Source organism: Acanthochromis polyacanthus, chromosome 7 (genome assembly GCF_021347895.1).
Source record: "Acanthochromis polyacanthus isolate Apoly-LR-REF ecotype Palm Island chromosome 7, KAUST_Apoly_ChrSc, whole genome shotgun sequence".
In the NCBI taxonomy this organism is placed as follows: domain Eukaryota; kingdom Metazoa; phylum Chordata; class Actinopteri; family Pomacentridae; genus Acanthochromis; species Acanthochromis polyacanthus.
In genome coordinates, this window is record NC_067119.1 from 41,016,911 (window position 1) to 41,035,095 (window position 18,185).

General features: G+C 38.7%; 2 protein-coding genes and 1 long non-coding RNA gene across 3 annotated transcripts in view; 1 reads left to right on the plus strand and 2 right to left on the minus strand.

Annotated features, from left to right (window-relative positions):
* LOC127534928 (uncharacterized) overlaps positions 1-18,185 on the minus strand; it is a 205,760-nt gene that overhangs the window by 34,333 nt on the left and 153,242 nt on the right. The gene's annotated exons all lie outside the window — the stretch shown is intronic.
* On the minus strand, positions 3,154-14,766 carry imp4 (IMP U3 small nucleolar ribonucleoprotein 4). Its single transcript, XM_022203588.2, has 9 exons — positions 14,672-14,766; positions 11,412-11,520; positions 10,871-10,954; positions 10,671-10,780; positions 7,524-7,656; positions 4,406-4,560; positions 4,229-4,323; positions 4,069-4,142; positions 3,154-3,679 (listed from the first exon to the last, which is right to left on the minus strand). The coding sequence occupies exons 1-9, from the start codon at positions 14,672-14,674 to the stop codon at positions 3,567-3,569; spliced, it is 876 nt and encodes a 291-aa protein (XP_022059280.1). The 5' UTR covers positions 14,675-14,766; the 3' UTR covers positions 3,154-3,566.
* Positions 17,800-18,185, plus strand: part of si:ch211-102c2.4 (uncharacterized protein LOC568178 homolog) — a 5,257-nt gene continuing 4,871 nt past the window's right edge. The window contains exon 1 of the mRNA XM_051951385.1: positions 17,800-17,860. Coding sequence (XP_051807345.1) covers positions 17,824-17,860 — 37 coding nt within the window. The 5' untranslated portion in view covers positions 17,800-17,823. The remainder of the gene's footprint in view (positions 17,861-18,185) is intronic.

An 18,185-nucleotide genomic window follows, 5' to 3' on the forward strand; every position in this document is an offset into this window, starting at 1 on the left:
TCATTTTTTGTCTTGTTTTTATTGTTTTGTGTCTTTTGTCTCGCTATTGTTGTTTGTCCATGTTTTTGTTGCTTTATTTGTTTCATTTTGTTTCTTACTTTTGCCGTTTTGTCTCATTTTTGTAATATATTGTCTTGTTTTTGTTGTTTTTTGTCTTTTTTAATATGACTTTTGTCGTTTTGATCATATAGTAAATTACTATATCATGCAGTTCCACATAGCTGTGACTAAATGTTGTGTTCCTTTGTAGACACTCTGTGATCTGGAAGTTGTAATGTGGAAATGATAAATTGAGGCTGCATGTTGCTAAAATTTAACTTATTTTTCTGAAGAAATTTCAGGTTGTTCATAAGGTTTTATAAAAAGACAATTCCTTAAATGTGAATATTTTCAAAACATACCGTTTTGCACTAAAACAAAGGAAACATTAGGAGTTGTCTTTTTTATTAATTATTTTTTTTTAGTTTTTAATGCTGTGATTTTACTGTTCCAGCCCATTTTAGATCAGATTGGGCTGAATGGGGAACCTGAACTAAAATGAGTTTGACACCCTTGATCTAATTTATATTTTTTTATTATTATTTTACTGACATTGCCTTTTGAGTAGTGTATTGTAGCATTGTTTTTCTCTTCACAGTCCTTCATGTGCTGGAGTTTTTAATATGTAATACTGTTTTCCACTTTATATCTCTTCCAGTACAACAGCATTTTAACCTATAGTGACCAAACGTCCTGTTTTCTCAGGACATGTCCCATTTTTACGTCCTGTCCTGGGCGCCCTGGTTATTTTTTATAAAGTGATGAAAATGTCCTGGTTCTCAAATATTTTTTATTAGTTAGTTTTTGTAAGTTTGTGAGAGCTGTTTTTGTTAAAGATGGATTGCTAATATAGCAGAGGTATTGTTTAGCTGTTTTATTTTTTTCTAGTACAGAATAGACACTATTTCTATCATTGCTTCATTCGTTATTTTTGAAACTTGTCATAACAAAAATGTTGAGTAACCTCTGAGAAGCCTGTCTGAATTTCTGTTGTTGGGTATAGGCAGTATTTGGTATTATAACAATTTTCTATCCATACAGAGGAGGCATACTTTGAACTGAAATGATAAGGCATCTTTGAGTAAACTTTGAGTATAGTTGAGTATCTCATTGCTGGGCCAAGTGTCCTGATTTTCAGTAATCAAAATATAATCACCCTGTTTTCACTTTTATTTATTTAATTGCCATATGCTCTTCCAGTTCAACATGTTAACACTGTTTTCTTTTTGCAGTCTTTAAGCGCAGCAAAATTCTCATCACCATTTATTTCACTACAGATCTTCAGGTATGAAAACATCATGAAACAAGAAAAGCCCTCAGAGAGCAGTCCTCCTCCAAGGCTGCTCAGTCTTTGGATCATTTCTGATGGATAAGTCCTGATAAGTCCTCAGAGGTGGATTTGTAGTAGGATCATAATCAGCTGATGTAGTGTTCACTTGTTGTCATGGTTACAGTGACGCCGTGCCGCTATCTGGCAATGATACAGAAGTCTTTAACAAATCTCCACATTGGGCCAAAATGATGAGAAATTTGTCAAGAATGTACTCAACAATCCTATTTTCCTGTTCACAGTCTGGCCAACATGAGTTAAAAATCTAGGATGGCTTAGAAGGGTTCCAAAAATGACTAAAAACAATAAAAACATGTCTAAAATGACTCAATTTTGCCCTCATAAAATAAGTGTGTTCTCAAAATGTTAAAATTTGTCAAAAATGTGTGCAAAATGACTCGAAATTTCTACAATTAGTCCAGAACTTGCTCAAAAAAATCCTCAACTGTTCAAAATCTGTTCAAGATGAGTAAATTTGCCTAGGATGGCTTAGAAAGGTTAAAACTTTTGCTAAAAATGGGTCTAAAATTATTTTAATGTCTTCAAACGTTCTTTAAAAAGTAGGAATTATTCACAGATACAATTGTATAAACATTCGTGGTCCTCAGTGGTGGATTTGTAGTAGGATCACAATCATGTGACCGTCAGTAGGCAGCAGATGTAGTCTTTACCAAGTCTGTGGATCCAGACTATAAGCTGCATCACTGCCAAAATCTAATCACTTGGTCCTTGTGTCATTTCTCTCCTTCCCTGAAAATTTCATTCAAATCTGTTAGTCCGTTTTTCAGTCATGTTGCGTACAAATTAAAAGGACAAACGTATACCAATCGTAACATCACTCCGCTACGTTCCTTGGTGGAGAAACAATGTTTTATCTTTACAGCTCAACAGCAAAATATAACACTATTCTCTTCATGTACAAGAACACCATATTAATACCGGTCGTTTCTCTCAACACAAGACTAATAATAGAAACGTGGCACTACTATTCTGTACAGTTCTACACACTGTGAGTCCTTCAAAGGGGTGAGTTATCCATCATGCCATGTACATATCCATACGTGAATTCATCAGGCCTCCTCTGTCCATCATATCTTCATTTTTAACCACACTGTTGCTGTGTATTTCTTGTATGCCTCATGTGTATCTGGCTCCTCTAACATGTACATTTCCCCACAGAAGGATGAATAAAGTTGATCTTACAGCCATGGCCATAAGTTTGGACACAAGTACCATGATGCTTGTGAATCTTAGAAAATACCACAAAATTGTCACTTACAATATAAATACCAGTCATAGCCATCAACCAAAATGAAATAGATATTTCCAGTGCATAAATTTGATGTTTGACAGCAAATAGTATATGAAAAACCTTCGTCAGTCAATGACAAAATTTGTGCAACAATTTGCAGTTAATATTCCAATGTCGATATTTGCTGTCAAACATCAAATTTATGCACTGGAAATATCTGTATTTCATTGGCTATGACTGGTAAGTGACAATTTTGTGGTATTTTCTAAGATTCACAAGCGTCATGGTACTCGTGTCCAAACTTATGGCCATGGCTGTATCTTTCAACATTTGTGTGCCAACATGTTGTTTTGTTCTTCTGCCACATCATCAGTGAGTACTCCAAGTTTAAATAACAACTGTATGAATGAATAGATGACGATGAAAACAGACTTACATTGCTATTCATATAATACTGCATATTTTTTATGTTGGACATGTGGATGGTGATTTTTCCACTGTGGGTCATACAAACACTATAGAGCCAGTAAAGATCAGTATAGACACATTTTATTACAAAATAACACGACAGCTGTACTCCACACTCCATACAGGTGTTTGTTAGTAACTGGGTGGTTCAGACGATTCTCATCTCCTAGAGAGGAAGAGAACTGGTGGAAGGGCGGTACCTCTTACAGCCGATATGAATCCCAATCTGTGGAACAGCTTAGCGGTGAAGCATCAGTTAGCTGCAGGTTGAAAGAGACCAACCTTCCTGTCATTGTAAAAGCCTGGCTTTAGGCTCAACACACACACCAGTCAGCCATTAATCTGGCTTCATATGTGTTAGATTCCTCTGACAAAACCTCCTTGTCATTTTACATCCACCACATTTTAAGACTTCTGTAGTTAAAAAAACAGTTTTCACCACCGTTTGTGTACACTCTACAATTCCTTTGTGGATTCCTATTGCACACTGAGGAACCTCCTCTTCTTAGCTGTGTGTGTGTATGCATGGTGACGCCACTCCACGTCCGCGGTGCTCTCATTCTCCAGGGTGCCCAGTTTGATCATGTACACTGAACAGAAGAACACAGGAGGACCCAGGTCAGCAGCTCATTGATGTAGTTTCAGCTTTTATTGACGACTGGCTTAGAGGCACTGCTACTGTACACAAACCAGCTTTTCTAAGGGATGGGCAGTGGAGATGATTGTTGTTGCTTCCCATTGTGATGGGCATTTTGAAAGCATTAATGCACAGATAGGAGACGGGGAGGAGAATCCTTCTTGAAAGGAATAGTCTACACCCAGTGAATCAGACTGGGCTCATCCTATCTAAATATGTTAACTACCTAAATATCTACAATCTTTCTCCAGAAAAGCAAAGTACACCTTTAAAGGAGTTAGTCTGATTTTATAATTGTTGTAGCATCTTTGACGTTTTTATTTTTTTTATTTTAGTACTTACACTTCATTTCAAACCTGGGTCCTACTTCTGTCAGCTCTACATTCTTGTGGTCTGTTTTCTTGTAGGTGTGATGTCTGTAAAAAAATAAAAACTTTAGTAGCTTTTGTCCCAGAATAACATTTGTATGACATTTCCTTGGAGGGAGCACTCTAAAACTGACCTGAAAGAGATGAAGTCCTCCTGGTTGGCAAATGTGATCACGCGCCTGCTGTCCTCCTTCGGCACTGGAAAAAGATACTTGAGGATATTCGATACCTGAGCGAGCAGAATTAATTAGTCGTACGCAAAGCGGTGACAGAGAATATCACTTCCATGAGTACAATACCAGCTTACTCACCCTCTTGCCGAGCCGTGAGGTGAAGTTGTGAAAAACGAGGTGGGGGAAAGCCTCCGACATGGTGCCTATGTCTGGAACATCGTGCCTCATTACCACGTTGTACAGCGTGAAATAAGCTGTGGGTCCAAATGGCAAGTGGCACACCACCAGGCCATCTGAAATACACAGCAACGAGAAAGTTCAGGAGTTTTTCTGTACTCAGCGTAGCTCAGTCTCATGGAACGCAGTATGTTTAACTTCACATTTTTACAGTGTTGTGGAATGCCAGCAGACATAAAGATAAGGAAGTGATTAACTGGTATGAACTGACTAACTGTGCCATGCTGGAACTTCTGTGGCTAGACTAATACTAATGCACAGGAGTGTCTGAGCCTTTAGCATGAGAAACTGATATTTGTTGGCCTTCATACTGCTCCCCCTGGAGGCACTAAAGACTTTAGACCATTTTCTATTGCATATGTACGAGTCCAGTAGGCAAAATAAGTAGAGCTCCCTATTGAAGTTATCAGAATTCTCTTCTATGTTATATTTCCACATCAAATTTTCTTGATGAGCCAACCTATAGATGTCAATAAATATCACCATAATCCAAAAATGTCAAGCAGCATTTCTAGTTTCTGTACACCACAGTCGTTACAGGTGAATCCAGCCAACAACAGCCGGCATCATTTTGGACCACCAAACCCAGGTCCCTGTGTAAATAAATGGTTAGAGTCAGAACTGGGACATAAAAGCTGCATGCTCCATGTAAGTTCATGTGCAGTGATGTAAAATAAAACAGCTGAGGCTGGTCTGACTGAAAGTAACGGACTTCTGCAAAGATGATGCTGTGAAACAAAAAGTAGCGTTTCACAGGCTGCAGAGACAAGGAACGGCTGAGCTGTCTGTCTGTCTGTAACATCACTCAAAAACAGACTAAAAGATTTGGACGAAATTTTCAGGGAAGGCCAGAAATGACAAGTGATCAGATTTTAGCAGTGATGCAGCTTTTAGTCTGGATCCATGGATGTTTTAACCCTTTAAGCTTCAGTCAATTCCAGCCGTTTTCAGTACAAAAATCGCTAATATTCTATTTTTAAATAAAAAAAATTACGAAAAATACAGGGAATATTGGATGCGCATCGGGAGGTGCATTTCCTTGAAAACGACCGATTCGGGGATTTTATACCGACTTCAGGACATGTTTTGGACAAAATAGTTTACTGGCTTGTGTCATCTGATGTAAAAGGTTGGATTATGGCCGTTTTTTGTGGAATATTTTTTTTTGTGTGTAATAATGAACCCGGAAATGTGAGTCGCGCTGTGTGCGTTGAAGCCGTGTATAGAGAACGGATGGATGGGTATTCGTTTTTGTCGGACAAATGTGTTTTTCTCACCCGCTGTGGTAATCACATCTGAAAGTGGTTTATACCGGCGGATTCATGAGAATCTAAGCTTTCCATCGGCGTATAGTGTTTGTATAATCGTGTTTGCAGCCGTCGGACATTCTTGAAATTCCTATGCAAATTAGTAGGTGTACCGCCGGAGGTACACTGAAGCTTAACGGGTTAAAGATTTCTGTATCATTGCCAGATAGCGGCACAGTTTCACTGTAACCATGACAACCAGTGAACACTACATCAGCTGATTGTGATCCTACTACAAATCCACCTCTGAGGACTTATCAGGACTTATCCATCAGAAATGATCCAAGGAACAACTGATTAAATTGTGGGGGTGTTTCTGAGTCCCATTAATTCCCGTCACCTCCTACATATTTAGATCATGTGATCCGGTATCCGTACATAACGTACACATGCAGAACACACGCCTGTGCTCAGCGCTGTGGGTACATCTGTATTAAATGGACACATTCTATGTTGCCATGATTTCTGCCTCAAATTTTTTCAACATTTCATCCGTTAGAAATCATACAACTGAGCGTCCTTGGAGGAGGACTTCGCTGAGTGCTTTTCTTGTTTGATGATGTGATGGTTTATTGGTTTTTTTGCTCTATTTTGAACACATTCTCTGTTATTTGTTGAGAACTGACAGATTGAAGCTGTCAGGATTTTAGTTTTGTTAGTTTTTCTTGTAAAAAATAAACAAAAAAATAACACTTCTATTTGTTTGTGTCCGTCTAATGCAGCCACACCCTTACAAATATTCCATGATAATATCTGAGATTGTGTAGAATTTTAAGGCTGTCTGAAAACTTTTTTCCACCGCTGTATTTTAGCTGCAAATCCAACATGGTGTGCTCCATCTTCGGTGCCACAGTTTGAAGTAGACGAAGAAAGTCAAGACAACAGAGCAGAAAAACACAACAGAGTGTTTTTGTAGTTGTACAGCTAACTGAACTGTGTACACTGAAACACAGAGAATAAACCAAGCTGCAAAATGCTTGCTGACAGACGTTAGTCATGAAGCAAAGTAGAAATACTACTGCTAGAATTTAAGGCAAATTCCTCCAAATACACTAATTACTTTAGCTTCTTCCCAGCCTCACCATCCGTAGTATCACTGAATGGTTTCCAGGTGTGAGCAGCTGCATATTTCTCTGTGAACATCACTGTGGGTCAATAAAGTAGCATCAGGTGGTGACAACACACTCACACTAACAAAGGAAGTGAGGAACAAGACTGCAGGCTCACAAACATACAGCAAATGTAAACCATGGATGTATTAATAGACCTGGATATGACGCCACCACTCAGCCTTGGACCAGCGATCACTCACAGCACACAATTATTACGGACATCTCCGACTCTGTGTATGATGTAAGCACACAGGCTCACAGTTCTCAAGAGAAAAAAGGAACACTTTTTGCCTTGTTAATGTTTAAGGGGAACAAAATTAATTCAGTAAGTCTGTCAGAGCTCCAGGACACACAGAGTGTGTTCTAGTTCTACACTGAACGTAAATGAGAAGCCTGTTTGTCTCCATCAGCCCTCCACAGTACAGAGCGTGTCCTGAACACCTCTCACCCACCGAATGATAAAAACATGTGGATATGTGGTCTGAAGCTGAGGCACTGTTGGTGGTTACTTCGTTAAGCTGATTTAGTTCCTACAAACAGCTCTTAAAGGACTAGTCAAACGTCATGAATAAGAAAACAATCCAAAGACCGCGGCCGTACCTGGCTGTCCTCTGGTCTCATGCACGATGACCAGATCTGTCACATTGTTGGCTTTACATGCTCGCACCAGAGCCGCAATCTCATGGTTTCCTCTGTTCATGCGTTGAGCTCCAGGGAACATCAGCTTCACCTCCTGCAACAGGAAATACAGACGACATGTTTACCTCTGTGAGAAAGCTGTCTGAGGCCTGCCAGCCCAAAAGTCAAGCAAGCAGGTCAGCAAAGTGAATGACAGGAGGCAGTAATTAAAGATTTACCACTAAAACAAGCCTTCAGAAAACCTCAGAAGAACTACAGTAGACGATACAGAAAGTGAAGCAGTCGATATCAGAATCAATCAGAACCAGTTTGTGCCGCTAGTGTTTTGGTGTAAAACATTATGTGATGACAAATAAGAACTGAGGATACATTTTTTTTTTAATTAAGTGTTGTAAGTCAGCAAATAAGTCTGCACAGTGGTCAGTGGTTAGTACTGACGCCCTGCAGCTAGAAGATCCCGGTTCGTGTCCCTTCCTTCCTGGGATCTTCCTGCATGGAGTCTCCATGTTCTCCTGTACATGTGTGGCTTTTCTCCAGGTTCTCCAGCTTCCTCCCACAGTCCACAAACATGCTGAGGTTAACTGGTGATTCTAAACTGTCTGTAGGTGTGAATGTGAGTGTGATTGTTTGTCTCTGTGTGTAGCCCTGTGACAGACTGTTACCTGTCCAGGTGAAGCTGTGATAAACTGGTGACTGAAGCCAGACCTTCTCTTGTTCAGAGTGTTGTTCTTTTCTTGAAAACCAGTATTTGATAAAACAGAAGTGCATCTGTAACCCATCAGTGTCAGACTTCAACAGGCTCTACATGTGAATGCAGGATTATAGTGACAGTCTAAAAACCACCACCAGATGCATTCTGGGAAAGGCTATCCCAGTCACTGAACATGTTTAAAAAATACAACTATTGTTGGTTTAAAAGACACATTATTAACTTTCACTAAATTAAAGAATGTTATTATTTTTTACATTCTGATTTAAAGTTTCATTTTTCTAGAAGAAAGAATATAATTTGTACCATGTGTTTATTTTTTCTTTAAAGAGGGCCCATTTAACAGGAACACATCAGTAATACTGGACACTTTGCTCACCTGCAGACAAACATGTTTGTGTTGCTCTTCTTATAATGTGTGGCATTATTCTTGGATGTGTAATTTTCTGTACAGTCTGAACTAGAACTGGCTGCTAGAAAGTTTTTCCTCCTTCATGTATGTTAATGAGGAACACAAAATATTAGAAACATGTTACAGAGCAGCACCACAGCTCCTTACTGCACAACAGTAAAAGTAGCAGCTGTTGGAAGACATCTCCAAAAACTGAAGATGTACTAGCTTTTTAAAAGTAGAACTTATTCCAGGGCTGTTATATGTGATTGCACTACATTTTACAGTGCCAAAAAATGGCCGCGAGTTTAAATTTAAATAGTTCTTTTAAAGACAATTCTATGAAAATTAGTCTGAAGTAAGAGCACCAACACTGATCATAACTACTGTATCTGTGTTTTGTACCTCTGCACTCCATCGTATGATTACAGCAGCGGTGTCAAACATGAGGCCTGCAGGCCAAAAGCGGTCCTCCAGAGCAACGACTTTGTAAAGAGTAAAAACTCCAGAGAAGACATTAACTGCAGATTATAAATACTAGAAATGTAAAACAATTTACAGACCATGACCAGTTGTTTTGATCATAAAGTAAAATATGCGATTGTTCATGGTTGTTTTGGGTCATTTTTGTAATATTTTGTCTTGATTTTTTGTCTGATTTTTGTCGTTTGTCTCATGATTTCGTAGTTTTGTGTTTCCTTTTTGTCTCACTTGTATTGTGTCTTGTTTTTGTCATTTTGCGTTTTGCTTTATTGTTTTGTGTTGCGTTTTTGTCATTTCGTTTCTCATTTTTGTGATTTTTGTCTTGTTTGTGTCGTTTGTCCAGTTTTTTGTCGTTTTGTGATTTTTGTTTCTTTTTTTGTTTTGTTCTGTGTAGTTTGTGTCACTTTTTTTCATTTTGTGTCTCATATTTGTAATATTTTGTCTGGTTTGTGTTGCTTTTTAGAGTAAAATTCTCGATCATTCAGTTCCAGGTGACTAAATGTTGTGTTCCTTTGTAGAGACTCTGATCTGGAAGTTGTGATGTGGAAACGATAAACTGAGGCTGAATGTTGATGAAACTGAATTTGTTTTTCCTTAAGAAATTTCAGGTTGTTCATGATGTTAATGTCTAGCATTCCTTAAATGTGAACATTTGCAGAATGTACTTTTTTGTACTAAAACAAAGGGAAAACGTGGAGTCATGGTTATTATTTTGTGGTTTTTCTGGTCCGGCTCACTGGAGATCAGATTGGGCTGAATGTGGAACCTGAACTAGCATGAGTCTGACTCCCGTGGATTAGAGTCTAGCGCTGCCTGCAGCTTTGATTTCACTACCACGCTCAGAAACGATTCAACAACGAGCTGTCAGTCACACGTGGACCTAGGGCTGGGCGATATGGCCAAAAAATTAAATCTAGATTTTTATTTAGTCATCTTGGACGATTACGATTTTAATCGATTTTTGTTGTTTCTTTGCGGTCTGTTTGCTATGGCTAGTGCTAGCCATGCCGCACTCCTGTAGCTGCAGCACTCTTCCCATTCTTTAGGATGTCTCTGCTGGAGGTGCTGAAAGAGGTTAGTTGTGCTGCTACTCTTCGTTTTCACAGTACTTTTGCAAACCTTGCACATGACTGTAGTTTGCTCTGTGTCAGTCTTGTCAAAGCCGAACCACTTCCATATAATCGATGTAACATGAGGCCCTTTTCTCGCGACCAACTCTTCGTCTGCTGTTCTGTCCGCCATGACGGGGGTGTGAGTGTTTTGGTGGAAGGAGATGAGAGGCGGAAGCAAATGCCAGTGCAGAAGAAGAATCTGTATTGTTATATATTTAAGCTCGCCTTGATTTTACGATTTAGCAAATTTTCAAATCGTCACATTTTAAAAAGGCGAATTAATTCGATTTATCGCCCAGCCCTACATGGACCATCGAGCAGCTTGTTTACATCCGGCCTACAGCATTTCTCTGCAGGCATCTTAGCAACCTCCAAACCAACCAAACCCCCCCCCACAAACAAGCGGGCCTGACCTTGGCGAACATTTTGAGCCTGGAGCTGGGGTCTCTGGATGTTGTGACCATGACTTTGGGATCCTCCACTCCGGCCCATTTGTACTCGTCATCCATGTGAGAGCTGACGCCTGCACACACAGAGCACCTGACCATTAAACAACCTGGGATGACAGGAACACAGCTGACGGTAGGAGTCAGTAGGAATCCCCAACACTTGCCTTCTGCCCCTTCGTCGTCATATTCCAGCAGCTTCTGCAGCTGCAGGGCTTCTTTGCGTACCTCAGTAGGAAGGAGACGATTTTCTGCAGAGAAGAAAAACAGCAGCTTTGAGGTCAAACTGTGGGTTGACTGATAGTGATATTAATTATGAGTCAAGGACACCAGATGGATATTTAGCACTGATACACATTTAAAAATTTAACTTGTGAAAATGAGAATCTGAATAAGTAAAAACTCCAACACATAAATGTAGTGCATGGGTTTAATGAACAGAGAACTTTCACTGTTTATCCTTTAATGTTGAAATGACGTAACACAGGAAGGGGTGGCTGCATCTCAGATAAAATAGCGCATTTTTACATGAATGTATTTTCAGCAGTCATCGATTAAAAACAAACAAAAAAAACTGCTGATAAATGGAAATAATGTTGAATACTGGGTCTGATACTGAGCTGGTCCAGTAACCCGCTGAACCCTGGTAGGATCATTTGCAGTCTGACCGCCTGCAGGAAAAACGGAATCCAACGGCATCCATCCTACCATCAAGTGCACCCTTCAGCTTCTGCTTCTTCTCCTCGATCGTTCGGAGCCGGTCCTCCTGTGCCTTCCTGTACAGGTACTCTCGCCTCAGTCTCACCTCTCGACGAAGCTGCAGCAACACAACACCAAACGACTTCAACAAACAGATGCAGGCTCATAACAGACCAGAAGCTCACTGATCAGCAGCGATTATTAGTGATCAGAGGTTAAAAACCATCACCTGGAAGCCCCAAACTACCGTTCAAAACACCGGAGTCACTTAGAAATGTCCTTATGTTTGAAAGAAAAGCTGTTTTTCTCAATGAAGATAACATTAAATGAATGATAAATCCAGTGTAGATGTTGCTGATGTGGTAAATGAAAGAACTCCTCTGCCACCAATCATCCAGACAAATGCTGACTCCTCCTCCTTTGTCCTCCAGAACCAATGAGGGACCATGAGGGACCAAGCCTTCATCTCAGCCTCCTCCCTGACCACAGATAGTGGATGTTTAAAAAAAAAAAAACATCTAAAGACCTTTCTGTTTGACAAAGCTTTTAATTCAACCCTGAATTTTTTATTTGTTATTTACCTGTTTGTTTTTATGCTTTTATATCTTCATTGTAGCACTTTGAGATTCTGCTAAAATGAAAAGTGCATTACAAATAAAATGTATTATTATTTCTAGCTGGAAACGGCAGATTTTTAATGTAATATCTAAATACGGGAGTGTATATTTTTACTTTATTTCTATTGTATATTTACTATGTTTTTACCATATTTTTCCTATAATTTTACGATGTTATATGAGATTCTTTTAGTATTTTTCCTATATTTTTTAATGTATTTTTACCATAATTTTCCTATATTTTCTACGGTATTTTTAATTATATTTTAACTGTATTTTACTGTATTTTATTACAGTACTGTTCAAAAGTCTGGGGTCACTTCAAAATGTCCTTATGTTTGAAAGAAAATCATTTTTTTTTCCCAATGAAGACAACACTAAATGAATGATAAATCCAGTGCAGACATAGTTAATGTGGTAAATGACTATTGTATCTGTAAACAGCTGATTTTTAATGGAATATCTCCATAGGGGTACAGAGGAACATTTCCAGCAACCATCACTCCTGTGTTCTAATGCTACATTGTGTTAGCTAATGGTGCTGAAAGGCTCATTGATGATCAGAAAACCCTTGTGCAGTTATGTTAGCACATGGATAAAAGTGGGAGTTTTCATTGAAACATGGAATTGTCTGGATGAGCCCAAACTTTAGAGCGGTAGTGTACATATTTGCTTATTGATGCCAAAATTTAGAATAACAAATTCATCGTGGTGGCAAGTTATAAACACATTAAATAGTGTTTAAAACATAATAAGCACCTGATGCAACTGGATTCTGTTAGGAATAAACAAATACACTTAACATACATGTAAGTTTGTGAGTCTTTTGTCTGCGTTTATGAAACACCTGCAGCATCAGGATCCATAGGAGTTTCTCCAAAGAGAGAGCAGCACATTTACACAACACAGTGGTAACTTTATTAATCACTTCAGCACGTCTTATAGAGTGTATACTCCCCTTTAATGTTCATCACATTACTAACCTGTCTTATTTGTTGTATGTAAGCTGCTGAATACTTGAATTTCCCTCAGCATTAATAAACTATCATCATCTAATTAGGTAAGGTAAATTATGTACTATACTTTTCTTCACTCAGGTAGGTGAGCAGAACCCCAGTTTAGAAGACACAGTTCAACTAGTCCTGAGCGTCATCACAGCTGATCATTACTTTACAGTAAAAGTTTTAAAAGTATTCGGTCACATCAAGTTTTATATAAGGGTCATTCCAGAACTGGAGGACATTTGGGTTTCAAAATGTTTGAAAATATAACCTTCTGTTTTATAATTTTCTGCTTCAAAATTGATCAATAATAGGTAGTAAACTATCAAAGGCGTGATTTTCTCAGCTTCCATATCAATGGTAGCACTTTTATTCCATGTTTTCTGTGTTGTTGCTAATCCTACTCTAATCCATGCTAATGTGATCTTTTTCTCAGCAGTAGAAGCTAGATATTTAGCTAGCTGTTACTGCTGACCACTGATGGAAAACAGTCCAAAGAATGAGTCTGATCCTGATAATATGAGGTAGAGAGAGACGTCAAGGCTGACAATGGATGAAAAGATGGAAAATAGAAGAGAGGGCATAGCTTTGCTCTAAACATTCAGTAGGAACACTGTTGGAGGATGGAAATGACAAAAATAAGACAGAAATTGACAGAAACGAGACACAAGAGGAGAAAAATGAGAGACAAAATGAGCAAAACAAGACATAAAATTAGAAAAAGAAGATAAAAAATTAGAAAAATGAGACACAAAAAAAGAAACACCTGAAAAACAATAAGAATGAGACATAGAGTGACAGAAACAAGACGCAAAACGACAAAAACGAGACATAAAATGAGAAACAAAATGACAAAAACGAGACACAAAACAAGAAAAATGAGACACAAAATGACAAAAACAAGACATAAACTGACCAAAAAAACGTCATCAACACGGTTGTTATGGGACATGTTTCATGCAAAATAATTATTATTTAAAATATGTCGATAAAAAAATTATCCCACAATTACAAGAGACATCAATGAAAAAAATAAAACAAAAAAATATCAGATTTAAATGTCATTTTAACAGTTTTATTTGAGAATTAGTTTGGTCATCAGGGGGTGGGACAAGAGAAAAATGGCATTTTAGAGGAACTCCAGACTTGTACTGGTATTTAAAATATTTTCAAACATTTTTTTTCTTCTAGTTTATTTAGATTTAGTCTCAGAACAAGAACATTTACACAACTACTGCGTATTTTAGGTTTTTTTTTTTTTTACGTGGAATACTTGAAATTTGATGTAAAATGTCCTCCAGTTCTGGACTGACCCATAACTAACTCATGCTGGCTCAGTTTTAGAACTAAAACAGTCGAACAGAAACCCAATCATAGCTTTAAAGCTTTTGTGTTTCACTCCATGAATTTCAGTGGTCCCTTCTTTAGAACCCTCAAAACGTGCACCTAAACGACCTTTTTATTGTTTTTCGCAGAGTGATTTGGTAAAAACCACCAGCGGTTGGTTCTGAGATCAGATGTTTGAATACACGAGGAGCTAAAAGACAAAGAAAAACGTTCTGCTGCTCTTCAGAGACATTAAACCTCTCAGCTTCATTTACACAAAACAAACAAAACGCTTCATTCTCAAAGAAATGCTTTTTTCACTCACCATGATGTCTTTAGCTGCAAGCTAACCACACACAGAGGGACTACTCACATGGAGAGAGAATGACGTGTTAAAAAGAAGCTCCTTCATTGGCGGACATATTAGCCAATCGAAGCGCTCGATACTCACTGACAATTTAATTCAAAATAAAAGCACAAAAAAATCCACCTTGTGCTAGCGTCCAGTACAGACCCTTTGAAGGGATCTTGAGGAGTCTTTCCTTTCAAAAGTCTGGCTCGTTGTTATATTCATTTATGTTAGAAATTTGTTTTTTATCAAAAAAATGATCACTGGTAGCAGTTATAAGATATGGATCAGAATAATTCAATCTGACACATCCCACCAGTATATACACTATGAAGTTTTAATTATATTTTATATACATTTTAGTCTTATTTATTATTTTTATGTTTGTTCTCTGTAGTGCTCTACCCTCGTACCCAGAAAAGTGCATCCAAATGCTGCTACAGTGGTGGAGAAAATGTTTTCAGACACCCCATACATCCAGTAAATCGCATTAAGAATTACTCTTGTAGTACAGTCAAAGCCATAATACTAACGAAATCCTAAAAAAAAAGCCATTAAAAACTCAAAAATGATTGGTTCCATAAAATAAGAAATTTTGAGTATTGGGTCGATTTGGTAGAATTTCATTTAGTTATTTTTTCTTGTAGACAATGAAATATATAATTTGCATTTGTTTGTATCTGTCTAATTCAGTCACAACTTTTGAAACATAAAAAAGATTTTTACACAAATATTTCATGATAAAATTTGAGATTGTGTAAAATTTTAAAGGTGTCTGAAAACCACCACTGTACGCTTCCTTTGACTCTGGCTCATTTTGTGCTTTTTTCCTGTCACTAATATCTCCTTCTCCCTGATGAAGCACAAATGTTTCTCCACTCCAGTCACTCATTACTCCTCTAACTTAGCGGCATACAGAGCAGCATTCAGCTAAATGGAGCTGCTGTGGACAATTCAGACTCATGGGGCACACAGGTGATGCCGTTCAAAAGACTGACTTGTTCATTAACGTCACATCTCTTCTGTTCAGGGACTAAAGTGCGCCACCACCACAGTCCAGCCATCCCATAACCAACAGTGAAGCCCATTATAGAATTACCCACAGACTCATAGAACCAGAGGGGGAACTCCAGACCCATTTGATATTTTTAAAACATTTTCAAACATTCTTTTCTCCTTGTTTTTTAGATTTCGTCTCAGGACAAGAACATTTACACAACTACTGCATGTTTTAGTGTTTTGTACGTAGATTATTGGAAATTTGATGTAAAATGTCCTCCAGTTCTGGAATGACCCACATACTCATGAGTTTTTGTCTAATATTTAAGACTTTATTGGTGAAGAAGGAGGGCTGAACAGTGGAGTAGTGGTTAGCACTTTTCCACAGTCCAAAAACATGCTGAGGTTAATTGGTTACTCTAAATTGTCCGTAGGTGTGAATGTGAGTGTGATTGTGTGTCTGTATATGTAGCCCTGTGACAGACTGGTGACCTGTCCAGGGTGTCCCCTGCCTTCACCCGAGTCAGCTGGGATAGACTCCAGCACCCCCCATGACCCTAGTGAGGATAAAGCGGTGTATAGAGAATGGATGGATGGATGGTGAAGAAGGTCACGAAGTCTTCACTACTGTGTTCTAGAGGAACAGAAGGCTCACAGAACTGCAGCTTTGTCAGTCTGGCTACAGTGCTAAAAAGAAACCAGGGGTTGTTCTTGTTTTCCTCAATTAAACTTCAATAATGGGCAGTTCTTGTCCTACAAATTGCTTTTTTTTATATTCCAGAAAACTATTTTTGAGTCATTTTTTACCTTCCCTGAAAATTTCGTCTAAATTCGTTTTTGAGTATTGTTGCTAACAGACAGACGGACGGACGGACGGACGGAGAAACAGACAGACGGACGGACAGACGGACAGACAGACAAACAGACAGACGGACAGACAGACAAACAGACAGACGGATGGACGGACGGAGAAACAGACAGACGGACGGACAGACAGACAAACAGACAGACGGACAGACAGACAAACAGACAGACGGATGGACGGACGGAGAAACAGACAGACGGACGGACAGACGGACAGACAGACAAACAGACAGACGGACAGACAGACAAACAGACAGACAAACAGACAGACGGATGGACGGACGGAGAAACAGACAGACGGACGGACAGACGGACAGACAGACAAACAGACAGACGGACGGACGGACGGACAGACCAATGTTGATTGTCACATAACTCCACCGCCTGCCTTTGTGAGTAACAAACCTCTGCTGTAAGAGAACTTCTTGGTAGATGCTCTGTAGTCCATTATTGTAAATTGAAATGTTATTAAAAATAATCAGACAAAATGGGATTTTATTGAAAATCAACTGCTATGCCACATGTCAAAAAAGTCAAAGATGTGGTTAAAACAGTGAGCTGATTTGTTAACATTTTGAGAAAAACCAGCTGAATGAGCTAAATGCAGAGTTGAGGCTGTCGTTCTCACTGTCTGCATGGATATTAAAGCCATCTTTATCTGTACTGAGCAGAAATCAGCTGAAAACTCTGAGAATTCAGATAAAACTCAGACTAAGGGGCAGGTGATCGAAATCCAACAACTAACACGACTGGTTTTTGGTTTTCCAGCTCAAATGTGTGAGACTCAGACTAAGGCTGTCAAACAAATAATAAGAAATGAAATATATGACATTTAATCTGACTGGGACAGTTGATTTATTTAGACAGACATATTCTTCATGCTGCAGCCAGGTTTCAGTCAGACACATTAAGTCAATGTGATGGTCAGTTATCTTTACTGGGATGTATGCCGTCTCTCCTAATGAGACCAGGCTTTCCCTAAAGCATTTCCAGTTATCCACTAATACAGTTTTCTGGACCTCAACACTGGCACCACAAAACCCACCTTTTAAAATGTTTGTTGTAAAGATCTGCTGGGATAAGGTGTAAGTTATTTGACCAGTTCTTGACTAGATCAGATGACGATGATACTTTCACCTCTTCAGTATGAAAACAAATAACCACATCCGTGGGTCGACATTTCCTGAAGCTCATTTACCTTAAACAGGCCCTCTCTTCCTCTTTACTTCATCAGACTTGAGCATAAGAGCATCAGGACTTGGATTATGCGTTTTCTAATTTCACTGCTGCTTCTGGCTTCAGGTAAGTCAACATATGACTTTCACAGAGAACTTCAGATCTTCCCTTACAGAGTTTACAGATTAGATTGTTAGATGTCTGTACTGCTTTACTGATCCAGATACTACAGGCTGAAACGGGTTTTAAAGAGTGTACGACAACATGATCCACAGCAAAATATGCTTTAATTAAAACAAAACCATTTGGCATGACAGGAGACAACAATTCAGGTGTCTGGAAACATTCTGAACATTATGATGAACACTGAAAAGCACAAAACATCATCTGCCCTTTTTACAGTTTCCATATTACAGGACTGATATGCAGGCGATCCACTGAGGCTTTTCAG

Bases quoted from the DNA above. Each gene is read 5' to 3' on its own strand.
- imp4 (XM_022203588.2), bottom strand. The intron at 4,324-4,405 runs GTGAGTAAGCTG...CTGCTCGCTCAG, and splicing joins CCTCACGGCTCGGCAAGAGG to GTATCGAATATCCTCAAGTA. The intron at 3,680-4,068 runs GTAAGTACTAAA...TCTTCTGTTCAG, and splicing joins ACCCAGGTTTGAAATGAAGT to TGTACATGATCAAACTGGGC.